The following is a 24,553-nucleotide window of genomic DNA, read 5'->3' on the forward strand; positions in this document are numbered from 1 at the left end:
TCTGGAATCGATGCACATTCTCATACTCCCGTCTTTCTTTTTCACGAATAACACCGGAGCTCCCCAGGGTGATGAACTAGGTCGTATGAAACCTTTGTCCAATAACTCCTGAAGTTGCATCATCAGCTCCTTCATCTCTGTTGGTGCTAATCGATAAGGTGCTTTTGCAATTGGCATCTCCGGGTAACAAGTCTATTATGAACTCCACTTGTCTATCAGGCGGTAATCCAGGAAGATCCTGAGGAAATACATCCGGATAATCACACACCACCGGAATACTCTGCACCTCCTTCTTCTCTTTCTTAGCATCAATCACGAATGCTAGGTATGATGTACATCCTTTGGCCAAACACTTTCTGGCTTTCATCAATGAAATGATCCCAGAATTTACTCTGCATTTGTCCCCGTACACCATGAATGACTCTTTCCCTGGCGGGTTTACTTTGACTATCTTCTTCTTGCATAATATCTCGGCATCATTGGCGCTAAGCCAATCCATTCCCAACACGATGTCGAAACCGTTAAGTTCGATAGGCAATAATTCCTCGTGGAACTTATTCCCATTCAGGTCGATTAAGATGTATTTCATACGATGGCTAACAGGTACAAACTTGCCACTAGCAACTTCGACTAATAAATCATTATCTAGTCTATCAACAGGCAAAGCTAGTTTTCTACCAAATTCATGCGATATAAAGGAGTAGTTGGCTCCAGAATCAAATAAAATTTGGGCAGGAAAATTGTTTACGAGAAAGGTACCTGAAGCGACATCAGCTTCTTCTTTAGCATCTTCCAGTGTCATCTGGAAAGCTCTTGCTTTAGGCTTTGGGGGAATATTGGGTTTTGCTGCCTCCTTCTTTCTCAGACAGTCTTTCAAAATGTGCCCCTCTTCATTACACCCAAAGCACACTCTCTTGTTGGACGGACACTCATTCGCATAATGCCCCGTCTTTCCACACTTGTAGCAGGTCATATCCTCGCTACATTTCCTAGAGTGCTTTTTCTTGCACTTCTCACACCATTCTGATTCGCTTCCTTTTCCTCCTCCAAACTTTTTCGAATCAGACTTCGAAAATTTGCTTTTCTTGCTGGAACCTGAAGTTCCTTCAAACTTTCTCTTTTCACCAACTTCAACTTTACTGGCGGTTCTCCCCTTTATCATGTCCTCAATAGACTTGGCAGCCCAAATAGCTGCCTCAAGAGTAGGTGTCTGACGTACTGGCACCGCATACTCCCATGGGAGTCCCTTTGCGTACCGATCCACTTTTGTCAGCTTGTCAGGGACGATACGCAAGGCAAACTCCATCTTGTCTGTGAAGGCATTTGTGTAATCGTCAACTGACATGCTGGCTTTCGTCAATGTCAGGAACTTGTTCTCCAACTCCAACAGATTTTGGGCCGAGCAAAACTTGCGCTTGAACTGCACCAAGTATTCTGCCCTTGTCAATTACAGTGGTTCATTAGGGCTTAGGGTCTTCCCCAGAGTGTTCCACCAACGAATAGCCCCACCCCTGAACTGTCGTACTGCAACCGTGGTCTGCAGCTTGCCCTTGCAACCACACGTCATGAAGGCCAGCTCCATTTCAGAGATCCAATCCATGACTCCGATCGGATCCTCCTTTCCAGTGAAGGTCGATGGTTTGCAAGTCAAAAAGTCCTAGTACTTGCATCCCAGTCCATTATTCCCTCCATCTTGGTTGTTTTGTCGAACTATCGGTGGGTTGTCTTGACCAATTATCCCACTAAAGTTCTCTCCTTCAGACTACCCTCCATTAAGTTCGGTCTCTTCCACGTGAATTGACAGTTCTTCACGATTCTGTCGAAGCAGACGCCTCGTTTCTTCCATTTGACGATCCAACATAGTTTGAATCATCACTTGCACTCCAGCCATAGTCATTGGCTCAGGTGCTGCTGCAGCAACAACTACTTGCTCAATCACAGGTATTTGATTCCTGTTTTCGTCAGCATTCCCAACTCCACTTCTTGTCCTCACCATTTTTGCTCTATACACCGAATAAGGTGAAATTAGATCCTCATTCACGATAGATATTCAAATCATCCTTATTACTCCAAACGATTACATGCTAATTCTAATACCGTCGTTATACGCTTAGAATCCTAAACACATAAGGTTTCCAGATCCGGTTGGCAACAAACCATAGATCCGAACAAATAATATCATATATGGCAACATATAACATTTAGCACATAAAAGCATTTTAGGCAATTTTCCTAAAATAAACTAGTGCTCGTGTCTAAAATATGACAGACACACATCTCACAAACTTCACTTAGCATTCTAAGTTTAAGTCTAGAAATCCTACAAATTCCTAGTTCGCTTAAACTAATGCTCTGATACCAACTGTGACATCCCCAAAATCATGGCCAGAAAAGACCGGTTTAATTTATGCTCTTAAAATAATTTCAGAGTAAATCCATTGATTTAAAAGAGTTGCGGAATTTGTCCCCAAAACAATACATGATAAAATAAGGTTTATCAAAGCATTTCTTAAAGAAATGTATTTTCATTATATATCAAAACTCGGGATGTCATGTTCCGATACAGACACAAAAGCATAAACAATAAAACATAGACCTTACACAGATTATAAAACTACTGGTCAATAAACAAAAACATCTTCACAAGTTCTCCAACTTATGCTCTCGCGCCACTACCTGTAATACAAAGAAACTGAGTGGGTTATGCTTGGGTGCCTGGTGAGCATATAGGGTTTTCATCCCACAATAAATAATTATATTTAATTTCACCAACCAACAATAACCCGATTACCCATTCCCGTTATCCTCACTTTACGTCCCTATGACAACAACTATTACAAGGGACCTAATCGAGGATTTTCATCGGGACGGACACTACTGCAGAAGGGTTTCCTCGGCAATGAATGTCCTAAGGCAACCATGAGGGGGATAAAATACAGCAAATGAACACCCAAGTTCACCAACACCTACAGGTTATGAGCCTGCCAACACTCCACAGAACTGTCTAGAAAAGTCTGTGGTCGTCATCCATATTCTGCTGAATGACTAGATCACAATCACATCGAGGCCTCTCATCATTTTATTTCATCACACAACAACTGTCTACCCATGTTCTACCCAACATATTAGTAGATAAAAATATATACATTTATATACAACTTAAAACTTGTACAAATCATTCATTCAATAAATTATTCAAATAAGCAAATAATATACAAACACATAACACGTATTTTGTAGAGAATACTTCGTATCTATGTGTTAGAAGAAAAGGAATATACACTCACTTGATCAGAAGATGATCGGACAGCACCTCGTCTATTAAAATAATCTTTTCCGATAAAACCGGGATGCTTTCTTGAAAACCGGGCTTCTCACGGGCAGAGTTTCGGCTCGGAAACTTTACTTCTCGGGATCTTCGGGGCTTCGGGACTTGCTTCGGGTCTCCGGAATGATACCGGGGCTTCGGGGGTATAAATTGCCAAGAAGAAAGAAATATATGGGGGAAGAGAAGAAATATTGGGCAACAAACCCGGAAGCCTTGTCTCTTATTTATAGGGCTGAACTTCGGGGTTACGTTGGGCGTAACTCGCAAGTACGCGGGGCGTAATGCCTCTTTCATGTGTACGCTGGGCGTAGTTCGGATAAGACTGCTACGTGGCGAGCTTCGGGTGGTGCTACGCGGCTCTCTCTCGGACCACACAAGGCCGAAGTACGTTGGGCGTACTCAAAGGTTACGCGTGGCGTACCCTTCGCATCAGATGGGACGAGTCAGCTCTTCGGATATTATCTGAATAAATAATAAAATTTATATATTTTAATTATTTAAAAAACTTCAGAAAATCATATCTTCCTCATACGAGCTCCGTTTTCGACGTTCTTTATATCTGTAGTGGTGTTGATTATGATAGCATGTGCGGAATTAGAAAGATCTAGTAAATCATCATGTAAAATCAAGAACACAAAGAGTAAATAAATCTTTTTAAGCTCATATTAGATCTAGAAAGGATATACAAATGGGTTTGTACACAATTTCTCTCTCTAGTCTAACACTCCAAATTGGTTCCTTACATAATGGGAGTCACTCACTTCCTATTTATAGGAAAGACTCAACCTATTTACACATACAAGAGGGTAAGCCTAAAACACTACATCCAAGAGTGACTTTGCACCCTAACATTCTCCCCCTCAAAGTTAGGATTGGATGTCCGGCTTCAATCTCCAACGAGCTAGCGCGATCAAGACCAAACTCCCCCACGAAGTAACACCGGTCTTCAAAATCCGCAAACGAATATCCGAGAAACCCGCTTCGAATACCCATCATTCTCCTCCTTTTTATAATCAAAAAATGATTATAAAACCCATTAAGGGTGAGAAGCGCTCGAGGAATGAACAATACAATACTCCCCCTTGATGTGTACCAAAAATAAATCACCAAAAATCTTGCACGGGAAAACAATCACGAAAAAGCCACAAAAAATTTCCAATTTATGAAAATTTTTGACTTTTTGGGTGAAAGTTGCAAGATTTTTCAAAAACCGGGTAAAACCCGTCACTTTCTGAAACTTGCAGGGTCCCATTGCGCCCAAAACAGCCAAATATGCAAAACTATCCCCCTTTTCCAAAGTTGGGTAGAAAGCGTCAATTTGCACAAACTGCAGGGGCTTGATATGCATTTTCTTCAATTTTCAGCAAAAACAGTCCTTTTTCGAATTTGGGTATGAACCGCCAAACATTCGAAGCCTCAGGGACTATTTTCGAAAATTCTGCCATTTGTGCTCCAAACATACGAAGAGTTGTCCAAACATTCGAAAATTCAGAAAATTTTCGAATTTGGGTGAAAAGTGTCAAACATTCGAAACTTCAATTAGTTGTTGAGTTTGCCAAACATTCGAAATTTCAGGGGCTGAATTCGAAAATTCTGCTTTTTGATCAAAATATACGAAGACATTTGCCAATCATACGAAGAGTTTTAAAATTTGTCAAACAATCGAAACTATAAGGGCCATATGCGAAACTTTTCCTTCTTTCTTCCCCAATTTTGTTTCTCAGACAATTCCCTTCGTTCGCTTCGTACAAAACTGCATCTAAACACACGAAAATTTTGCAACCAAACATACGAAGATTTTCCTTCTCTCTCCTCTTCGTATGAAAATCATCTTCCCAAACACACGAATTCGAAGCATTCGAAGCCTATCCAATTAACAGTAATGAACAATAACTTCTTAGCCATTCATCCAACCTCTGAATCGACCCATCGTATCTTCAAAATCCAAACACAGAGACCCTTCATACAGTCACCCCAAATTCTTTCCAAATCAAAATTATCAACAGCAAACAACCTTCGTTCTTTACAGCAAACCCAGTTATCGACCTTTTCTTTTCACAGATCAACCATTCGCTTTTGACTTACATCCAAACCATTCGAATCTTCATTCCCATCTGTTCTTTTGATTTCAATTAACCCAAATTGATTATCACACATACGAACTCAAGAACACTACTGTCCAATCCTTCAACCATTCGAACCCGATCTCAAAAATCTACAATCAACATCAACCATCAACAAACAAAATCAATCCATTCACGCTTCGTTTTTCAGCCAAATACACCAAATTCGAAATCAACTCTTAATCAGCTATCGATTATAAACTCCAGTTTTCGCTTTTCAAAACCATCGACACCAAAGGACAGTATTCGCACATCGACGCATCGTTCAATAATCGAATACTCAATCAACAAGTAAATTCAGACTCTAATACACCAACAAAACTTCGTTATCAGATTCTCGACTCCGACTTTCGTTCTGTGATCCAAAATACAAATCATCTACCCAATATCGATTTTCAGATTTCTCAAACATTCGACTATTAATCCTTTGAAATCGATTCCAAAATTCCACAGTGAAGGTTATTTGACCTCCAAACCGTCGACAGTCAATCCATCTGTTCTTCCCCAGTCGATTCGTTATTAACCCAATAGTCCAACGAATTCAAACTCAATCAAGTTTTCAGAATGAATTTTGACCTTACCAAGCAACACCAACCATCGAATCCATCACACTTTCGAATCATCAGTCACTGAAACGAAAGCTAAATAACCAATTTTGACTTTCCAGGTTGACTTGTATTTCATCAGTCGACAATCTCCAAATCAAATGCAGAAATGGACTCCAACCAAAATCGAAATCAACAATTAACACCAAATTGAACCTGATTTCGAAATCAAATAACCCAATCAACCAATTTCGACTCCAAAACTTCATCAATCGATTATCAATTCCAGTAACAATATTTGAAATAATCATCATCAATATTCAGATCGGTGCATAAACAGAAACTAGATCTTCAAATTGATTACCAGAATAAGATTCTCATACCAAATCGACATAAGAATGAGATCAATTGAAGAAGAAGTAATCGTTCAAGAATTGATATTGTTGAAATAAAGAACTGAACTGATAGATAGCCAAGAACACAATCGTGAGAACGAGAATAGATTTTCGATTGATAAATGTCCGATAAACAATTTTGGGCTTTATTAATGATCTATGAACAGTAACTCTTCACAAAAGTTGAACAAATAATTGGACTAGTGCAATCAGATTTTTGCTTTGGATTGAATAATGGGCCAAATATTACTATGAATCGATGAACAGTATTATATGTCGATTTTGGCTTTTGATGAACAGTAATAAACTTGAATTTTGGACTCAAAAGATATGGATTGAAATGATTAGGCTAAGATCAAACAAAAATAATTGGATCAATCAATGGGGTTGAAACGGATTTGATCCAATGAGGCAAATCGATCAAAACTTGAAAAACGCAATGTACGAATCAAAATCATGAACGTTTTGGAATCCATTTGAGAATTTGAGATACCTTTTTGACGAATCGAGTTCCATTTTCAACGAATGAATCAAATTTAGAAGATCTTGGTTCTTTTGTTGGAATGAGGAAATCTCCAATTTGAACATTGTACCACCCAGTATGCAAGATGTACAACTCGTTCTTCGTGTTCTTAGTGTTCTTCATCGATCCAAGAACATCTTCAAAAGAACCATCAACACTTTTGGGTTTTGACTTCAAATTCAATGCAACACTTGGAGATTGTTGCTTTGGAACCCAAATTTGCTTCACGGATTTCGGCTTCACAACATTTGACAATTTTTGTGAGGAAACCCGCTTATTTTTTCGATTGATCTTCTTCTTCTTTTTCTTTCTCATCTTTTTGCATCTTGAAGACTTGATTTCATGAACAACCCACTTTCTACAACTTCTTGAGTTTGAATCAAATCTTTTGGAGTTTGATACTTGTGAATTTCTTGAATCACTGGCTTCCGATAAGGAATCATTCCTTCAAACGAATCACAAGAACACAAAATATCATCGGTTTGAACTCCAATCGAGCAAAAAACTTTTTCATCATGAAAATCAACTTGAACTCCTTTTTCTTGAACATCATCATCATCATGAACACCATCCCGAGCTTCACGATAATCTGCATAATATTCAAGTTTATTGCTTCCATATTTGCATTCAGCACGAGAAATTCCTTTTATGACTTCTCCATCTCTTCTATTTCTTCGTCTCTTTTGATATGTTGTAACCAAATGATCAAACAAATCTTTGGTTTGATAAATTGGACAACTAATTAATTCTCCAACTTCATTCTTTTCTCCATTTACAACGATATCACATTCACTTTTCAATCCAACAGTCAAGCTATAAAGAAGATATTCAAAAGTGCATTCACCTTGAACTTCTTTACTATGTATCATCCATTTCTCCATAATTGCTTCTTTTCTTTCGAATCAAACGATATGAACTTGGGTTTTCTAGAGAGAGAAAGTGATTTTGAATGGGTTTTCTAGAGAGATAAAGCAAAAATCACTTGAATTCTAGTGAAGAAAATCGAATTATGAGTAGAATCAAAGATGAATTCGATTTCTAGAATCCAAACCCTCCAAATCACGAAGATCAATGATCAAAAAATGAATCACCAAATCAAGATTGCCATCAAGGATCAATTCTTGATCAAATCAAGAACACCCGCTCTGATACCAATATTTACAACAGACAACTGAGAACAATCAACATCTTCTAGTTCACTAATTTCACTAATATTGTCAGAATTATCTTCAATATCAGCAAAATTAGATTGAGAATCAGATGTTGAATTCTCAGTCTTTTTCAAAATTTGAATTTGTTCAGATTTAGTCAAATTATCATTCACGATGTTAACTAATTCTTTCGAATCAAGACATTCATCAATTTTGACAATTCCATATTTATATCTATCATCAGGAACTTTGTCAAAATCAGTTATTATCTGCTCACAATCATACGAAATATTATCTACCTTAGCTCTTTCGAATGCTAGAAAAGGTAGTAATTTTCTATGTTGCTCTTTACTTATGTCACTTGAATGATGTAAATCAGTTAATTTGCCATATAGTCTTTTCGCAGAATTACAGTAAATGTTTCTTTGTGCTAGTAAAAGTTTAACTTCACTCGTTAAAGAATCTCTATCACACATAATGTTTGTTATTTGTAATTCCATACATTCAATTTTGCTTATTTTCGAATCTAATCTCTTTTTGGTCTCTAACAACTCCATGGACAATTTGTTGGCCTCATTACTAGCAGACACAACAATTGAATCAAAATAAGTAACCGTCTCATCAAAAGATATTAGTTCAGAATCATAAGCATGAGTAGGAATATTAAAAGATTCGAGAATTTTACGTACCTTTGTAGTCATTGGAGATTTGTCAGCAGCTTTGGATACGAAGCATCGTCCCCTCACTTCGAATTCCTCAAAATCTGAATCCTCCTCCATTTTCGCATACAACGCTCCATGCGTTGGATTCCTCATTTCCTCATCATCTGATCCAGATGACCAGATTTGATATGTTCCTTCTTCATCCTCTTGCTCACCTTTTGCAACCAATGATAAATTCTTGGCTTTAGCACGCACCACCTCAAGCTTCTCTGCATAGTATGCCTCATCCTTGATTTTATTCTTCCTTTCATCCTTCTTTCGAAGCATACAGTCATTTGCAAGATGATTCGCACCGTTGCAATAATGACAATCTATTCCTGCATCACCTTTCAACTTCTTCTCACTCTTTCCTTCAACTATCTTCGAATCTTGCTTCTCCACTTTCTTTTTCTCCTCAACAACATTTTTACTCATAGAATTTCCCTTCACCTCAGCAAGCTTAGTCTTCGAATTGAACGGCTTTTTGAAAAATTTCTTGACACGATTATTCGAGTAAAATGCTATTGCTTCATCATCCGAATTTATGATGAATCCTTCTTCTTCCTCAGAATCACCATTCTCAGCTTCTTTTTCCGAAATTTTTGACACAAGAGCTAATGGACCTCCCAAATTCAACTTCGATTCCTCAGCAATTTCATTTACTTCAACTTCGTGTGTTTTCAACTGATTGTACAAATCATTGAGAGTTGATGTATCAAAACTTTGCTGATTCTTTACCATCATACTCACACTCCTCCACTCTTTTCGAAGCCCCATTACAAAGATGAGATTGAATTCCATTGAAGTCCTGGTAATTCCATAGCGATTGCATCGATAGATTAGCTCATTCAGACGATCATAGTAAACTTCAGTTGTTTCTCCTTCTTTTTGTTTGAAGTCTTTCAGCTCAACCAAACATTGTTTAACTGAATTGATTTTTGTCTTCTCACTTCCTTGAAATTTATCTTTCAGATTGTTTCAGATTTCCTTTGCAGTTGTACAACTCCTAATGTAATTGTACACAACTGGAGGTAAAGCACCTCGTAATTCCCTCATACACCTTTTCTCCAATTTCTTCAGGCGATCACCTTGATTATCAACACCAGAACTTGTGGATGAAGATCCGATTGGTTGAACATTCACTGGAACATTGATATTTCCAGTGATACATGTCCATAATTCTTCATCAAGACCATTCAGATAATCCTGCATATGATCAGCCCACTGATCATAGTATTCAGGGATTAGCATTGGAATTTTGGTTGATGATCCTAACAGATGAGAAAACGACGTCATTGAATTGAGATTGAAACTCGCCATTGTTGTACGGAAGAAGATTTTGAGAAGTTTGAAAAGATTTGAGAATTTGAAAACAAACTGGATGAATCAAATCAAATTGATGAGAATAACACTCGATTCAACAATTCAAATGCAGAATCGAATCACAGACTAAGATCTAGACAATTTTTCACTTTCAAAAAGTGCGGAAACTTTTGAATCAAAAAGTTGATTCAAAAACCTTTTGAATAACGTGAAAATCAGATCAGAGATATGATTCCTGCTCTGATACCAATTGATGAACCAAAGAATCGAGTAACGAATTAATCAGAGTATGAATTCAAGTAAGAGTGCGAGATTTGAACACGTAATGTAAATATGATCTGTTATGCTCTATTACGCTTTCGAATTCTTTACAGAGTAAAAGAGACAAGTCTGTAAAAGTTCTTATCTAGCTCTAGTAAATAACCCTATTTATAGGGAACTGAAAGCGTACAAAAAATATACTAAGGCTTTGACACTAACGCTTCGAACATAAGCGCCTTAGTAAAATACATTACAAAATATTCGAAGAGTACAAAACATACTTCGACTAATTACAACTATTCGACCCTTACAATATCCACGCGTAGGTGAGACTAAGATCTACAACTTTCATTTAGACTCCGTCGGCTAATTTTGACTTTATTTTTATTATATTATTTTTAGTAGGCCAGGACAGGAAAACCCCGTTATAAAATCATAACTTCTTCATCCGATGTCCGTTTCCGTCTGTCTTTTTACCGTTGCACTACAATTAACGAGATCTTCGATTCTCGTTTAGATTGTTTCGACCAAAAATTACTCGATCTCAAATTCGAGTTTCGGGTTGCATACTGCTAAGCTGGAACTTAGAAAAATCATAACTTCCTCACACGAAGTCAGATTTGGGCGTTCTTTTTATGCACGCTCTCGGTTTAACGAACTCTACGACTTTCTTTTAGATCACTAAGGCTAAATATCGCTTTATCGTAAATTCACTATTTACGTCACGCAGTGTCGCGCCGGTTCTGTCGAGAAACTTCGACAGGTCATAACTTCTTCGTTATAACTTGGATTTTGGCATTCTTTATATTTTCGGAAACCTTGCCACGACCACTACGTCTTCATGTATCGATATCGTTTTTATCTAACATTTTATTTTTCGCTTATTTTTATTCTTAATTCATTTAAGCCACACAATTAAGCATAAAACACATAATACTCAAATAATACATTCTTATTATTTCAAAATGAGTTACAAAGATTAACCTAGACTATTACATTGCTATTAATGACAATCCCAGAAACACGGGCATTACAAACTAGTACACAATGTTGTGCACTAGTCAAGTCTACCATAAATAATAACATTATTCGTCATGATTTACTAAAGGTCTAGTAAATGTGGTTATACTTACAAGATTAAGTGTAATTCTGAATCATTGAAAAAGTTTCAATAAATGGCAGAACGAATAAGTAGAATCAATGAAGGCAGAAAGATAAAAGGTTTCTCCAATCTAAGAAGAAGGGAGAGTACTTTTGTATCGTGTTTTGTGATCGTCTAGGTAATCGTAAGAACCATAACACAATTCATCCTCTAAGGATACCTTAGCGCACTGGTTTGGCTAAGAAGAGGAATGGAGAATTGTTGAAATGGTTAAGTCAATAAGATGTATCGTACTTCGTTCCAAAATCAAGTCTTAGAGTCATACTCCAAGATTGTGACTTGAGTGACATAATCTTCAGTAGGAATGTTCTTACACTTGCACATTTTGGTAAGTTGTGATGTCTTGAATAAGACAAAGACCAACTAGTACCAAATTGAGTGTAGGTTTTGTCTTGATATAGACACACACTAACTCTTGGATATTTGTTTTGTCAAGAAATGTTTCTTGATAAGAGAATCTAATATGTCAAGAGGTCAGCGGGAGTCTAAAGATCTTGAAAAGTTTCAAGAACAAATCAAGAAGTAAACCTATTAAACACTAGCACACGACTTGAGGTTTATAACCTATCGTGTTGACAAAATTTTATTTCTATGTCATTCCAGTAAAGTTACTTATGCATATGAGTTTTACGAGTTCTCAATTGACTGCATAAGGGCAAACACCTTGTTCAATGAAAGTACATTGACTGTCATAGGTGAGCTGCTAAATAACTTGGAAGCAATGGTGGGACCCTTGATGGCAAAGAATCAAGTATGAACAAGTTCTGTCTATAAGAGTTTGGATTTGTCACAAACATTATCTTATGATTATGGTTATGACAAATTCACATGGATAGGAACACATGCACCATAAAATCTAAGTGTCATAAGGTTTCTCTCCTTCATGAAAATGATTGTGAGGAAACGCTTTCACTAAAATAGATTTTAAGGAGATAGCGATTATGCAAATTGCATTCTCAAATTCGATTATGATTACGACATCCCTCTTCATAGTTCGAATTGTGAGATTTGGCAATTAGTCTGAACATTTGGGACTTAGTAATATAAGTTATGAATTAGTTTAGACACAAATGTGAGCTGTCTAAGGAAAGGTGTGTGAGTTTGAGAAGCTTAGATAAAGGCTTATAGAAGCACATCGTATTGGAAATATGAACTTTGGAAGTCAATAAGTATTGTCTTTAGAAGTCCAACTGTTTTCTGAATACGTGTCAAAGCTAGTGAGAGTATAAACGTTATGTTGGAATGGATATAGTCATCATGTTAGTGGGAGCATGATTATTATTGCAAGTTGGCAATATTAATTATAGAAAAAAAAAGTTTCACCTTGCAAAGTTGCAGGGGTTGAAAAGTTGTTTTTGCTATAATTAAGGGAGAGCATGTTGTACTTCGTTTCCAATATAAAAGCTTAGATCGAGAAATTTTAATTGAATTTAGTCAAGGATGTATTTATTATTTGCATTCTCAAAGTTCGATTATGATTACGGCATCCCTCTTCATAGTTCGAATTTTGAGAACACTGCAAATAGAAATATTATGGCAATATTATAGCAAGAAACTGGTAAAGTATCACGTTTTTCATTATGAATCGTATCCTACACGCTTCGGGTATAGGATCGATTGCATATGTTGTAATATTCGACCATTCTAAAAAATTTCCAAATGCCTAGGGCATTTAGAGGGAAAAAGGGAATAGAACCGAATTTGACTAAAATAATTAAACAACTGTCAAGGACAATCTAAGGTTCGCCAAAGATTGGTCGCCTATGGACAGTTGGAAGTATACTAATGGATGGACCATATTGACTTTATTATGAATAGATAAGACTCTTTTTAGAATGAGTTGTCATATGGCAAATAGGGAAATGTTTCCTTATTGGGAGTTGGACGTTAAGAATCTACGTCTAGATTAGAAACTTCTATGCAAGAAGGATGTTCAAAGGAATGTAATTTAAATGTGAGACTTCATGACTATGGTATTGTCTTGTAACAATCTCCAATAGAGCACTTTGTAATTTCATTGGCAAAGTCTTGGTGACTTTGGCGCTATGATATTACGAAAGGACCGTTGCATAAAATGTTAGAATCTAACATATTCTATAAGTGGCAAAAATTTGGTATGCTCACACTTATGGTAAGGATTGGGAGTTATGAAATGAGTGTGATTGAAAATGTTATTCAATTATACTATTTCACAAAGTAAGGACCATAGGTAAACATAGTGTGCATGCTAAGAGCATGGGACAATTGTTGTTATAATTCAAGTAAGAAGTTGATTACCCGAAACAAAAAATAATCAGTAATCAATATGGTGATTAAATAAAAGGTGTTTTATTTATACTCATAGGTTTGGGGCCATATAGGATTAGTATTATTCTTGTGTTTCACTTTGAATGTTTTGACTTCCTGAATAATAAGATTATTCGAACCCTCCACATTCGCTCATACTTTGGAAGTAGGTATGAAAGAAGACTGTCATGAATCCGTCTGTGAACTGTCTAAAATGTTTAGACATAGCACAAGTTTGTTGCAGAGTTCATGAGTACTGCTATAAGATTAGAGTATTGGATTAAACCCACGCTCACTTGGATCGCTTCATGGATTTTATCACGAGTGATTGGTGAGACGGTAATATCTTATATTCTTGAAAACGAGATGTGTGAGTTGTATCTTGCGAGTCGGTTACACATTGATAATATGTAAACGCATCAGTAACTTGGTGTTATAAAACGTATTGTTGTGTGTGATTCGGTGAGTTAGTACAAGCGAGCATTGAGTCGAAGTTTATCCGTTCCTTTTACCCAAAGTGGGATAAAAGCGATATCTGTGGGCCCCTCGATGATTTAGTGATGACACCCTAAGCGCTTGGCCAAGTCGGGACTAAGTTGATGTGTTCAACTGTAGTCTGTTGTCAGTCGTCATAAATCGGAAATCGGGAAACAACACATGAACAGAGAGTATGATTAAAATCCATGTCTCAGTTCATACGATATCTAGAATGGAGGAATATATGATAACTTATCTAAAGGACACGTTTCTGATATGATCAGAGTTCGACAGCGTCTTTGAGAGCTACGATTGCTAATCGGATTGTACTTACATTATAGTTACTAGACTTATCCAAGTGGGAGACTGTTGGATTAGTGTCTAAGCCCGTAACTATATTTGGTATGTACTTGACCCGGTTGTGCATTGTCCTTTTGGGTTGCCTTCACCAAAGCAACTTGATAGGATGATTTGTGGAGAAAGAGGATTAATTATGATTTATTAATATATTATATGAATAATATATTAAAAGAGAAATCATATAGTTTAATTAATATTAGACAATAATTAATTAAGAAATTAATTCTGTGGCTAAAAGAGATTAATTAAACTTGGGGGACTGATATTGCAATTATAAGATAGTTGCATAAATTGGCTAATGGACTCCATAGAAGTTGGAGTGGACGAAATCTATGGGAAAACCCATTAGAATTCGTCCAAGGCTTATAAGGAGGGAGTCCATGGGCTGCTTGGAGCCTAAGTAGTCAAATTAGGGTTTCCTTGTTTGATAACCCTAACAGCCTCACTATATAATGACCCCTTGGGCACCCAAAATGTGGCTAAGTGTTCCTTAGGGTTTCTTGGACGTTTGTTGGTGCCTCCTTCTCCTCTCCCAAGTCATCCTCTTGTTATTGGTGTTTGTGAGCCATTAGAGGAGTGACACTTGTGACTCTAAGCTTTCAGAAGCCAATTACAAGGAGAAATTGAGATTGTTTTTGCTACATAAAAATCAAGGTAATATCTAAACCCTATTCTTATGTTAATATCGATTATCACATGCTAGATCTAGGGTTTTAAAGTCTTGGATGAATGCATGTACAATAGAGAAACCTAGATCCAAGCATTAGGGTTTGCATGAGCACATAGGATGTTCTTATGGCTAAAACCCATCAAATGGGACTATTGAAAAATTCAAAGCCCGATTAGTCATTCAAGGTTTTAGACAAAACCCGAAATTGACTATTTTGATATGTATGCTCCAGTTGCACGTATTTCTACTATTAGATTGTTGGTTGCCTTGGCAAGTATCCACAATCTGGTTATTCACCAAATGGATGTGAAAACAACCTTTTTAAATGGTGATCTTGACGAGGAAGTTTACATGAAACAACCAGAAGGTTTCATTATGCCCGGTAAAGAGCATATGGTTTGTAAACTTGTCAAAACTTTGTATGGGCTGAAACAAGCGCCTAAACAATGGCATCAAAAATTTTGTGAGGTGATTTTGTCTTTTGGTTTCAAGACAAACCAATGTGACAAATGTGTTTATAGTAGATTTGATGATGCTACTAGAGCTGGAGTGATCATTTGCTTATATGTAGATGACATGTTGATTTTTGGTACCGACCAAAATCAAGTGGATGAAACAAAGAAATTGTTATCATCCAAGTTTTCCATGAAAGATTTAGGAGAGGCAGATGTAATTCTTGGAATAAGAATTAAGAGGATGAACAAAGGATTGGTGATGACTCAAAATCATTATATTGAGAAAATTCTCAAGCAGTTTAATTTTACCGATTGTTCTCATGTGAGTACTCCTATTGATCCAAGTGTGAAATTAATGCCAAATAATGGCGTTCCCATTTCACAATTGGAATACTCTAAGGCTATTGGTAGCTTGATGTATGCCATGACAAGTACCAGACCTGATATTGCTTTTGCTATGGGTAAGTTGAGCAGATATACTAGTAATCCTAGTGCTCAACATTGGCAAGCAGTGAATAAAGTGTTCAAGTATCTCAAGGGAACCATGGATTATGGCTTGAGTTATTTGGGAAGTCATTCGGTTTTAGAAGGTCATTCGGATGCAAGTTGGATAACCAACATGGAGGACCATTCCTCAACTTCTGGTTGGGTGTTCTTGCTTGGGGGAGGTGCCATTTCTTGGGCTTCCAAGAAGCAATCTTGCATTACAAACTCGAAAATGGAATCTGAGTTTGTTGCGTTAGCAGCCGCTGGTAATGAAGCAGAGTGGCTAAGGAATTTAGTCTATGAGATTCCTTTGTGGTCTAAACCGATAACACCTATTTCTATCCTTTGTGATAGTGCTGCCGCTTTGGCTAAGGCATATATCCAGGTTTATAATGGAAAGTCTAGACACCTAGGTGTTAGACATAGTATGATTAGAGAACTAATCATGAATGGTGTGATTTCGGTTGAGTTTGTGAAATCGCAACAAAATTTGGCAGATCACTTGACTAAAGGTCTGACAAGAGACTTAGTACACAAGTATGTAATCGGGATGGGATTAAAGTCCATTTAATTCTATAATGATGAGACACCCAATTCCCTCCTAATATAATCTTAGGAGTTGAATTCAATGTGGAAAGCTCATACTTATAGATTGGAACACATGAAGTAATCATCCCAGGTATGTTTTCGGTTCTGCAAGTTAGCCAGGTTAAAGTTTTTCTTCTTAAAAATTCCTTTGATAAATGTATGTACAGATACATGGAAAGGAGTTACCTATGTGATTGTGAAGTGTAGCCACATTTCAAGAGGTTGTGGACTTGACCTTGATACGATCATGAGAGGATTGGGACACACAGCTTTGTAATAGTGCCCAGTTGTATTTTGCTAGAAATTCAATAAACTAGTATGTATTTTACTTTTTGGTATTCAAATAGGTTGATAACCCTAAATCCTCATTAAATCCGGATTATCATGACTTGCTTCCAAAGCAACTAATGACGGCCCAACCCTAATGAAACCCTAATCTTGTTTAATATATAAACAGTTCTTCCTCTTCAGAAGAGGGTGACGATCTTAAGCTCTCGTTTTTCATCATACTTTCTCAGAATCCTCTAGCATATTGGCTTACGATTTCTGTGCCTAGAATCGTAAGTGTCCACTTGGATTATCCTAGGCTGAATTTCTTGTAACCCAGACATAAGATAGAAATATCAGTTCGGAAAGTGATATCACGATCCAAGTTGGTATCCAGAACTCCACCATAAACCCTAATTTTCCATACAGAACAATGTTTTAAGTAAGGTTTTCTTGGTCCAAACACCAAAAAGCCTTCTTTGTTTATATTTTGATTTGTTTGATAACGAGTTTTTAAGAGCTTTAAAACAAGTGGAATTAAAGAAAAAAAACTTGGTTTAAGAATATGAGCTTAAAGTTTTCATTTTAGAAGAAGCTTCTAATCCAAACACTACTTCAATTAGATTTTGAAAGCTTTTAGTTTTTATGTTTTATATAATTTTAATTTAATCATTTTATCTTTGCCTTTTTAAAATGAGAACTTTTTTGCGTTTTATGTTTTATGTAATTTTACAATTTCACATATTACATCTATTTTTACCAAATATACAAATACAAATCGAACTTCCAACTATTTTTGCTAAAGCCACCCAAATAATAACATTCTAATTGTAAAGTTAAATGAACGGAGGATGAAAAACTTACAAAAAAAAAAAAAAAAAAAAAAAACTTAGAAATAAAATCAGGACAATTGTTAAGTTGTGGAGACCAATTTACCTTTGCCCTATAGCCACTAGGCAGACCAAGCATGAGTCCTAAAAAGAGCGGGCCAGTGTCAACTGTCAAGGGGGGAGTCGACCCTTGTGGCAGCCGGGGCAAATTGAACAAATTAATTTTTCGTTTAATAGTTCCTATATCATATTCACCTTCAATTTAGTCATGGGTAAGTTTTTGTGGAGTTTTTGGGCTTGGTATTATTGAAGGTGATCATATAAGAACTACTAGTCTTTATATATCTTGAAACATATAAGAAAGTCACGAATTCAAGATGTAAGGATCACCTAAACATATAACTGATAACTGATATTAAAGACCATTAATTTCTGTAATTTTTCTAGAACTCTGTTTTAACACAGGTTATATTTTCACCATGTATAATCAAGTATTATCTCGTTTGTATAGATAGATGTTGCAACCTGGTGCCATCGATACAACTCCTACAAAGATTATATGTTTAACGCAAGTGGTGACTAAAGATGAGCTTAAAGACGATGAAAACTATGAAGATATATTGGAAGATATGAAAACAGAATGTGGTCGGTATGATTTTATTATTATTATTATTTTTTTTTTATTATTCTTATTTTTTTTTTTTAAAGATATGAAAGTAGAATGTGGAAAATTCGGTATGATTTGTTTTATTTATTTATTTGGTTTTATCGTCGGTTTTTTATGCTAGTCGCATTTATCAATCTATTGAATTTTTTATTTATACATCTTTCTTCTTTATACATCGAGGCACAAGCCTTCATTATCGTCTGTTTGTGTCCATAAGGGATATACATCTACATCAAATAATTTATGATTTCAAATTATATTTCACACTAATTTTGTAGGTAGTTTAGTGAATGTAGTCATTCCACGCCCAAATCGTGACGGGGAACCAACACCACCAGGGGTTGGTAAGGTTAGTTCAATCTTGTCTCATCTTTTACTAATACACACTACTTAAAACACCCCATGTTTATAAAACATGACAAGAAATTCAGCCAGAAAATTATAAATAATAATGCGAAGAGTATTTGAAAAATCTCTAACACCAAGATATAGAAACACTCACTTGACTTAAAAAGCTTATAGATATAATAATCACTCAATTGGATAAATTTAGTTCAATGAGGTCTTTGTGAATGTTTAATCTTTCAATATGACGCCAAAAGATTTACCTAGTACGAAGCTCTAAAAGTTGAATGCAGAAGGATAACATAATTAGGTGCCCATGGACTTATTGGGAATTTCTAAAAATGGGGGTTTCCCATTTTTAAACACAAATTGCATGCCATAAACATTGTTAAAATCGATAAGTTGTTATATATTTGTGTTATCCTTTGGTTTGGTATATCATACATCCAAAACGAATTTTAGATGAATAAAAAATAATCGTTAAAGTGAGGTACTTGGTTGAAATTAATAAAAAAGTTTAATGAGTTTTGATTTATCCCACATAGGTGGGAGAGTTAAAAGAAAAGAAGTATACAATTACAAGGCTTCTAAGCCTTGAACACAAATGTTGTCTATAGCGCTTGATGCAGATACAAACCAAATTTAGGTTAGGTGCACTAAACTTTTGTGCGTATGAGTAATTGGTCAACCAAATTTGCGTTGGGTTAACTAAACTTTTGTGTGTATGTGTAACTGGTCGACCAAAAAAATTTCAAGGACTTTTAAACACGCAACATTAAACCACAATTTCAATAACAGCAACATTAAACCACAATTTCAATAACAAATTGAGTGTTTCATCTTTTTGTTGGTTATGTTTGTGACTCATATAGAGCTTTTATGCAATTAAGGCTATGTATGACGTGTTAGCTGAAAAGCTAGTTAAATAAAAAATTAGCTCATAAAAAATGACATTTGGTAAAACTAGCTGTTTCATCTTTGTCAGTTATGTTTGTGACTCATATAGAGCTTTTATGCAATTAAGGCTATGTATGGCGTGTTAGCTGAAAAACTAGTTAAATAAATTTTTTTTATAACATTTGGTAAAACTAGCTGAAAAATGTGAAAGAACATTTAAAAGAATGTGTTTTTATAATTAATTAAGGGGTATATATGGAAATTTTTAAAAAAGCTCATAAAAAGCTACTCTAAGTAGCTTTTTTTAAAAGCTAGCTTATAAGCTACTTTTTGGTTTGACAAACACGAACTTAAAAAAGTTCGAAAAATAAGCTAGCTTTTCAGCTAACTGTGGCGCGCCAAACACAACCTAAAGCTTATAAGCCCAAGGAATGCTTCTATATATAGATCCTTTTTTTTCATTTTGTTTTCCTACCTATATAAACGCAACATTAAACCACGATTTCATTAACAAATCGAGTGTTTCATCTTCGTCGGTTATGTTTTTGACCCAATATAAATCTTTTATGCTATTAAGGCTTATAATCCCATAGAATGCTTTTATATATAAATCATTTTTTGCATTTTGTTTTCTTACCTATATAAAGGCAACATTAAACCACGATTTCGGCAATCGAGTGGTTCACCTTCGTTGGTTATGTTTGTGACCCAATATACAGTTTTTATGCTATTAAGGCTTATACGTCCAAGGAATGCTTGTATATAGAAATCCTTTTTTTCATTTTGTTTTCCTACCTATATAAACTCAACAGTAAACCACGTTTTCAAAAACAAATCGAGTGTTTCATCTTCGTCGGTCACACCCAATATAGAGCTTTTATGCTATTAAGGCTTATAAGCCCATGGAATGCTTCTATATACAAATCCTTTTTTTTTCATATTGTTTTCCTACCTATATAAATGCAACATTAAACCACGATTTCAACAAATCGAATGTTTTATCTTCGTTGGTTATGTTTGTGACCCAATATAGAGCTTTTATGCTATTAAGGTTTATAAGCCCATGGAATGCTTCTATATATATAAATCCTTTTTTTCCTATCTATATAAGATAGAATGAATTTTGAAGTAGTTATTAAAACACTTGAACTTTCTTTCAATTATATTTTGGAGATTTATTTCTCAGCAATATGATGAATGTATTGGACGTTTAATATACCAAACTGAAACATCATCAAAGAGAACAAATCCGACCCTATATTTCCATGTCGGGTTTGGATAATACATAGATTTTGTGTTCCAAAATAGACAAAGCCCATTTTTCCAAAATGCGTGAACCCATATTTCCAACACTTGGCCTCTTTGAAATACCACGAATCAAATATAAACACATGAAAGTACAATTCCATCTTTTCAAAAAGAATGTTTGATTTATCTCAAAATTAATTTTCACATCAAATTTAGAAAAGAAAAAATTGCAAAAATTGTCACCGTGGTATAAATTTTTTCTGAGGTTTAATTCAAAGATCAATTTTTTTTTTTGGGTTGGTTGTCATTTTGAGCTAGTTTACTTGCAGTTTTGGTCATTGTCCAAACTAAAAAGACTATAATACCCTTAATGCATTTAGTTTTCATTTTTCTTTCACTTTTTAAAATTATTATTATTATTATTAAATATAAAACTAGGCCTACATATCCACCCCATCTCTCTCTCTCTCTCTCCCTCCCTCCATCCCTCCCTCTCCCCCCCTCTCTCTCTCTCTCTCTCTCTCTCTCTCTCTCTCTCTCTCTCTCTCTCTCTCTCTCTCTCTAAACCCGTTCAAAACTCAAGAAAAAAAGCCCCTCACCATACCATCATTACCCCTACCCTTTTTTAGATTCTTCTCTCCCTCCCTCTCTCTCTCTCTCTCTTTCTCTCTCTCTTACACATACAGACAGATACGTAAACATTAAACCAAAGAGGATAGAACTTCCATGATTACAATCTTACCAAGTCATCGAAGTTCCCCCCCGGTAAATGCAGATTATCTCAAATTTGCTCAAATCCACTTGATCAACAGAAGTATATGAATGGTTATTGATTTATGAAGGGAATTATCAGCCTCAAAGGACAATGTTCAATTGAAAAAGTCAAAATGGGACTTTGATTTAAACAGGTGGGCCAACACCCTTTGAAACCATATTCTTCATCCCCTTTGGAATTGTCTCGTCTTATTGAGTTGTTTACATTACAAAAATCAGATCTTACCTTTGATTTACAATATTTATAGATCGGGAACAGGGTGTCATTTTGGATGGGAGGCTCAGATTTATAAAATTGGAATCAAACAAAAGGGATCAAACAACACAATGGCTACAACATTATTCGTTTTCCCTTGCCAAGTTGTGGGTCGAGTTTCACCAAACACTAGAATTTGAAGCTCAAAAAATTTGGACCCATAACAATATCATTTAACGCCTCCACATTTTTACAGTTTTTACAAATAATTTGTACTTCATCATAAAAATCAAAGTTGAATTATAAGGACTTTTGGAGTGTGATTCTTGAAGCAAGAAAGGTAGTAGGGAAGACTTTTATTGTTGCTTTTCGTTCTGGTGATCTCATGGGGTTTCTTTTAACTGAAAATGGTGCTATTATATAGGGTTTCTCTCTACCTTGATTTCTGATTGGCAGGATCAAGTCAAGAATAGAGTTGGCAATGGTAGTGACCCTCAAGAGATTGAGGGAGATGATAAAGCTTTGGATGGATAAGGGCCTGCATGTTTCTTTATTTTTTCAGAGAGAGAGAGAGAGAGAGAGAGAGAGAGAGAGAGAGAGAGAGAGAGAGAGAGAGAGAGAGAGAGAGAGAGAGAGAGAGAGAGAGAGAGAGAGAGAGAGAGAGAGAGGTATATAGGTCCCTATTTTACTTTAAGAAATATAAATATTTTTAGAAAAAAATGGAAAATAAATATAATAAGGGTAATTTAGTTATTTCAATTGTGGGAAAGACCAAATCCACGTACAAGTTATGCCAAAAGGATTATGAAGACAAAAAAAGTCGAAAAAAATACATACCACATGGACCATTTTTGCAATTTTGTCCAAATATAAATATTTTTAGAAAAAAGATGGAAAATAAATATAATAAGGGTAATTTAGTCATTTTAGTTGGGGGGGACCAAATCCACGTACAAATTAGGCCAAAAGGACCATGAAACAAAAAAAAAAGTCGAGGTTTGGACTAAACATCGGAAAAAATACATACAACAGAGACCATTTTTGCGGTTTTGTCTTTAGAAAACTAAGTCTACTTTATATATATAAAGATTCATAACTAACTTCATCCAAAGGAACTAGATTTTATGGGAACAACTCTTTCAAATAAAAAAGTTTTCTCAAAGATACCTTAGATCTTAATATCGTAAAACTTAAACCATTCATTTAAAATTATCAATAATTACCACAAACAATTAATTGGTGATTGCCACTCAAAAATTGAATCAGCAATTTCCATATATTCATCTTTGATACATTTGCGCTTCAACTTAGCATAAACATTAAAGAAAAAACATTTACACTAATTGGATGGTGACATGTTTTCGCCGATATTTAGAATTAAATTGTTGTCAATATTAATGTTGTTGTCATTCAGTTACAAACATTTTGAATGATGGTTCTGACAATCATTAATGAAAGACTTACAATTAAATGCATGTCATGTTTTCGGTGTGTAGTCTTCAAAATGAAATCATTAAATGTGAATGACACTTGTGGTATAGTAAAAAAACACATATATTAGAAATTATAGAAGAGAAATGATACATATACAACGGTTTTTCTCCATACACAACAATTTACGCTTTATAAAGTTTTACAATACAACATTTAGTTGCACAAATTGTTATGTATGAAGAAAAATTGTTATGTACGAATCAGCTCCCGTTATAGAATATTAATGTGGCTATATTATGGTAATATACATGTAACTTGTAAGGTCTCTTTCCTACGGAAATCGACACTAAGAAGTCAAATGCTCATTCAGACATACCATGTGAGATGTAGAATATCAACAGTTAATTGTTCAAAAACAACATAATTATATTTTGTTAAATTTGTCTATCCAATAATGGTGAGTTCATATTTCTGGTAGCTATAAATAATTATATTTAGATTGATATAATTATATTTTTTTTTATTTGGTTTAGCAATCATCATTTTCCTATTCGTTAGGTTTTCTTGGAGTATATGGACACAAAAAATGCAAAGAAAGCTCGGGCAGGGTTGAATGAAAGGAAATTTGGTGGGAACCAAGTGGTGGCCAACTTTTACCTGGAGAATAAGTTCAACCATGGAGAGTATGATGAATAGGTTTTATTTGTATTACTTCTAGAACAACAAATTTACTTTATATATACATAGACTAATATCTATCATTAATGTTTATATTCTCGTTCGCATTGTTGGTGATTTTAGTGTCATCAAGTCATTCTGATGGATTTTTACAGATTACTAATGGGGTTCAAATCTTGATTTTCAATAAGTTAGAAGGTGCAAAATGTACATTTCCATAAAAACAAGTTTGATCTTGGTTCGACCAAAGTGTCATGGGTCAAGGGGGCTGCGCCCCCTTATGAGATCCTAGAGAGCGAGGTCCAAAGGCAGCGCCCCGACCCAAAAATTGATTTTGTAAAGGAAATTGTTATGAAAAATATTATTTTCAGAACATATTTCCC

The 24,553-nt window shown here is 35.4% G+C and overlaps 1 protein-coding gene and 1 pseudogene across 1 annotated transcript; both read left to right on the plus strand.

The window, feature by feature from the left end:
- Positions 1–16,115: 16,115 nt before the first annotated feature.
- LOC145106562 (secreted RxLR effector protein 161 pseudogene) lies at positions 16,116–17,111 on the plus strand (annotated as a pseudogene).
- A 1,335-nt stretch (positions 17,112–18,446) lies between these two features.
- On the plus strand, positions 18,447–24,188 carry LOC145169097 (splicing factor U2af large subunit A-like). The gene is made up of 3 exons (XM_079087669.1): positions 18,447–18,584; positions 18,876–18,947; positions 24,051–24,188. The coding sequence occupies exons 1-3, from the start codon at positions 18,447–18,449 to the stop codon at positions 24,186–24,188; spliced, it is 348 nt and encodes a 115-aa protein (XP_078943795.1).
- The last annotated feature ends 365 nt before the right edge of the window (positions 24,189–24,553 follow it).

The sequence above is a fragment of the Lactuca virosa genome, chromosome 4, assembly GCF_052849685.1.
Source record: "Lactuca virosa cultivar CGN04683 chromosome 4, Lactuca_virosa_CGN04683_v6, whole genome shotgun sequence".
Classification (NCBI taxonomy): Eukaryota; Viridiplantae; Streptophyta; class Magnoliopsida; order Asterales; family Asteraceae; genus Lactuca; species Lactuca virosa.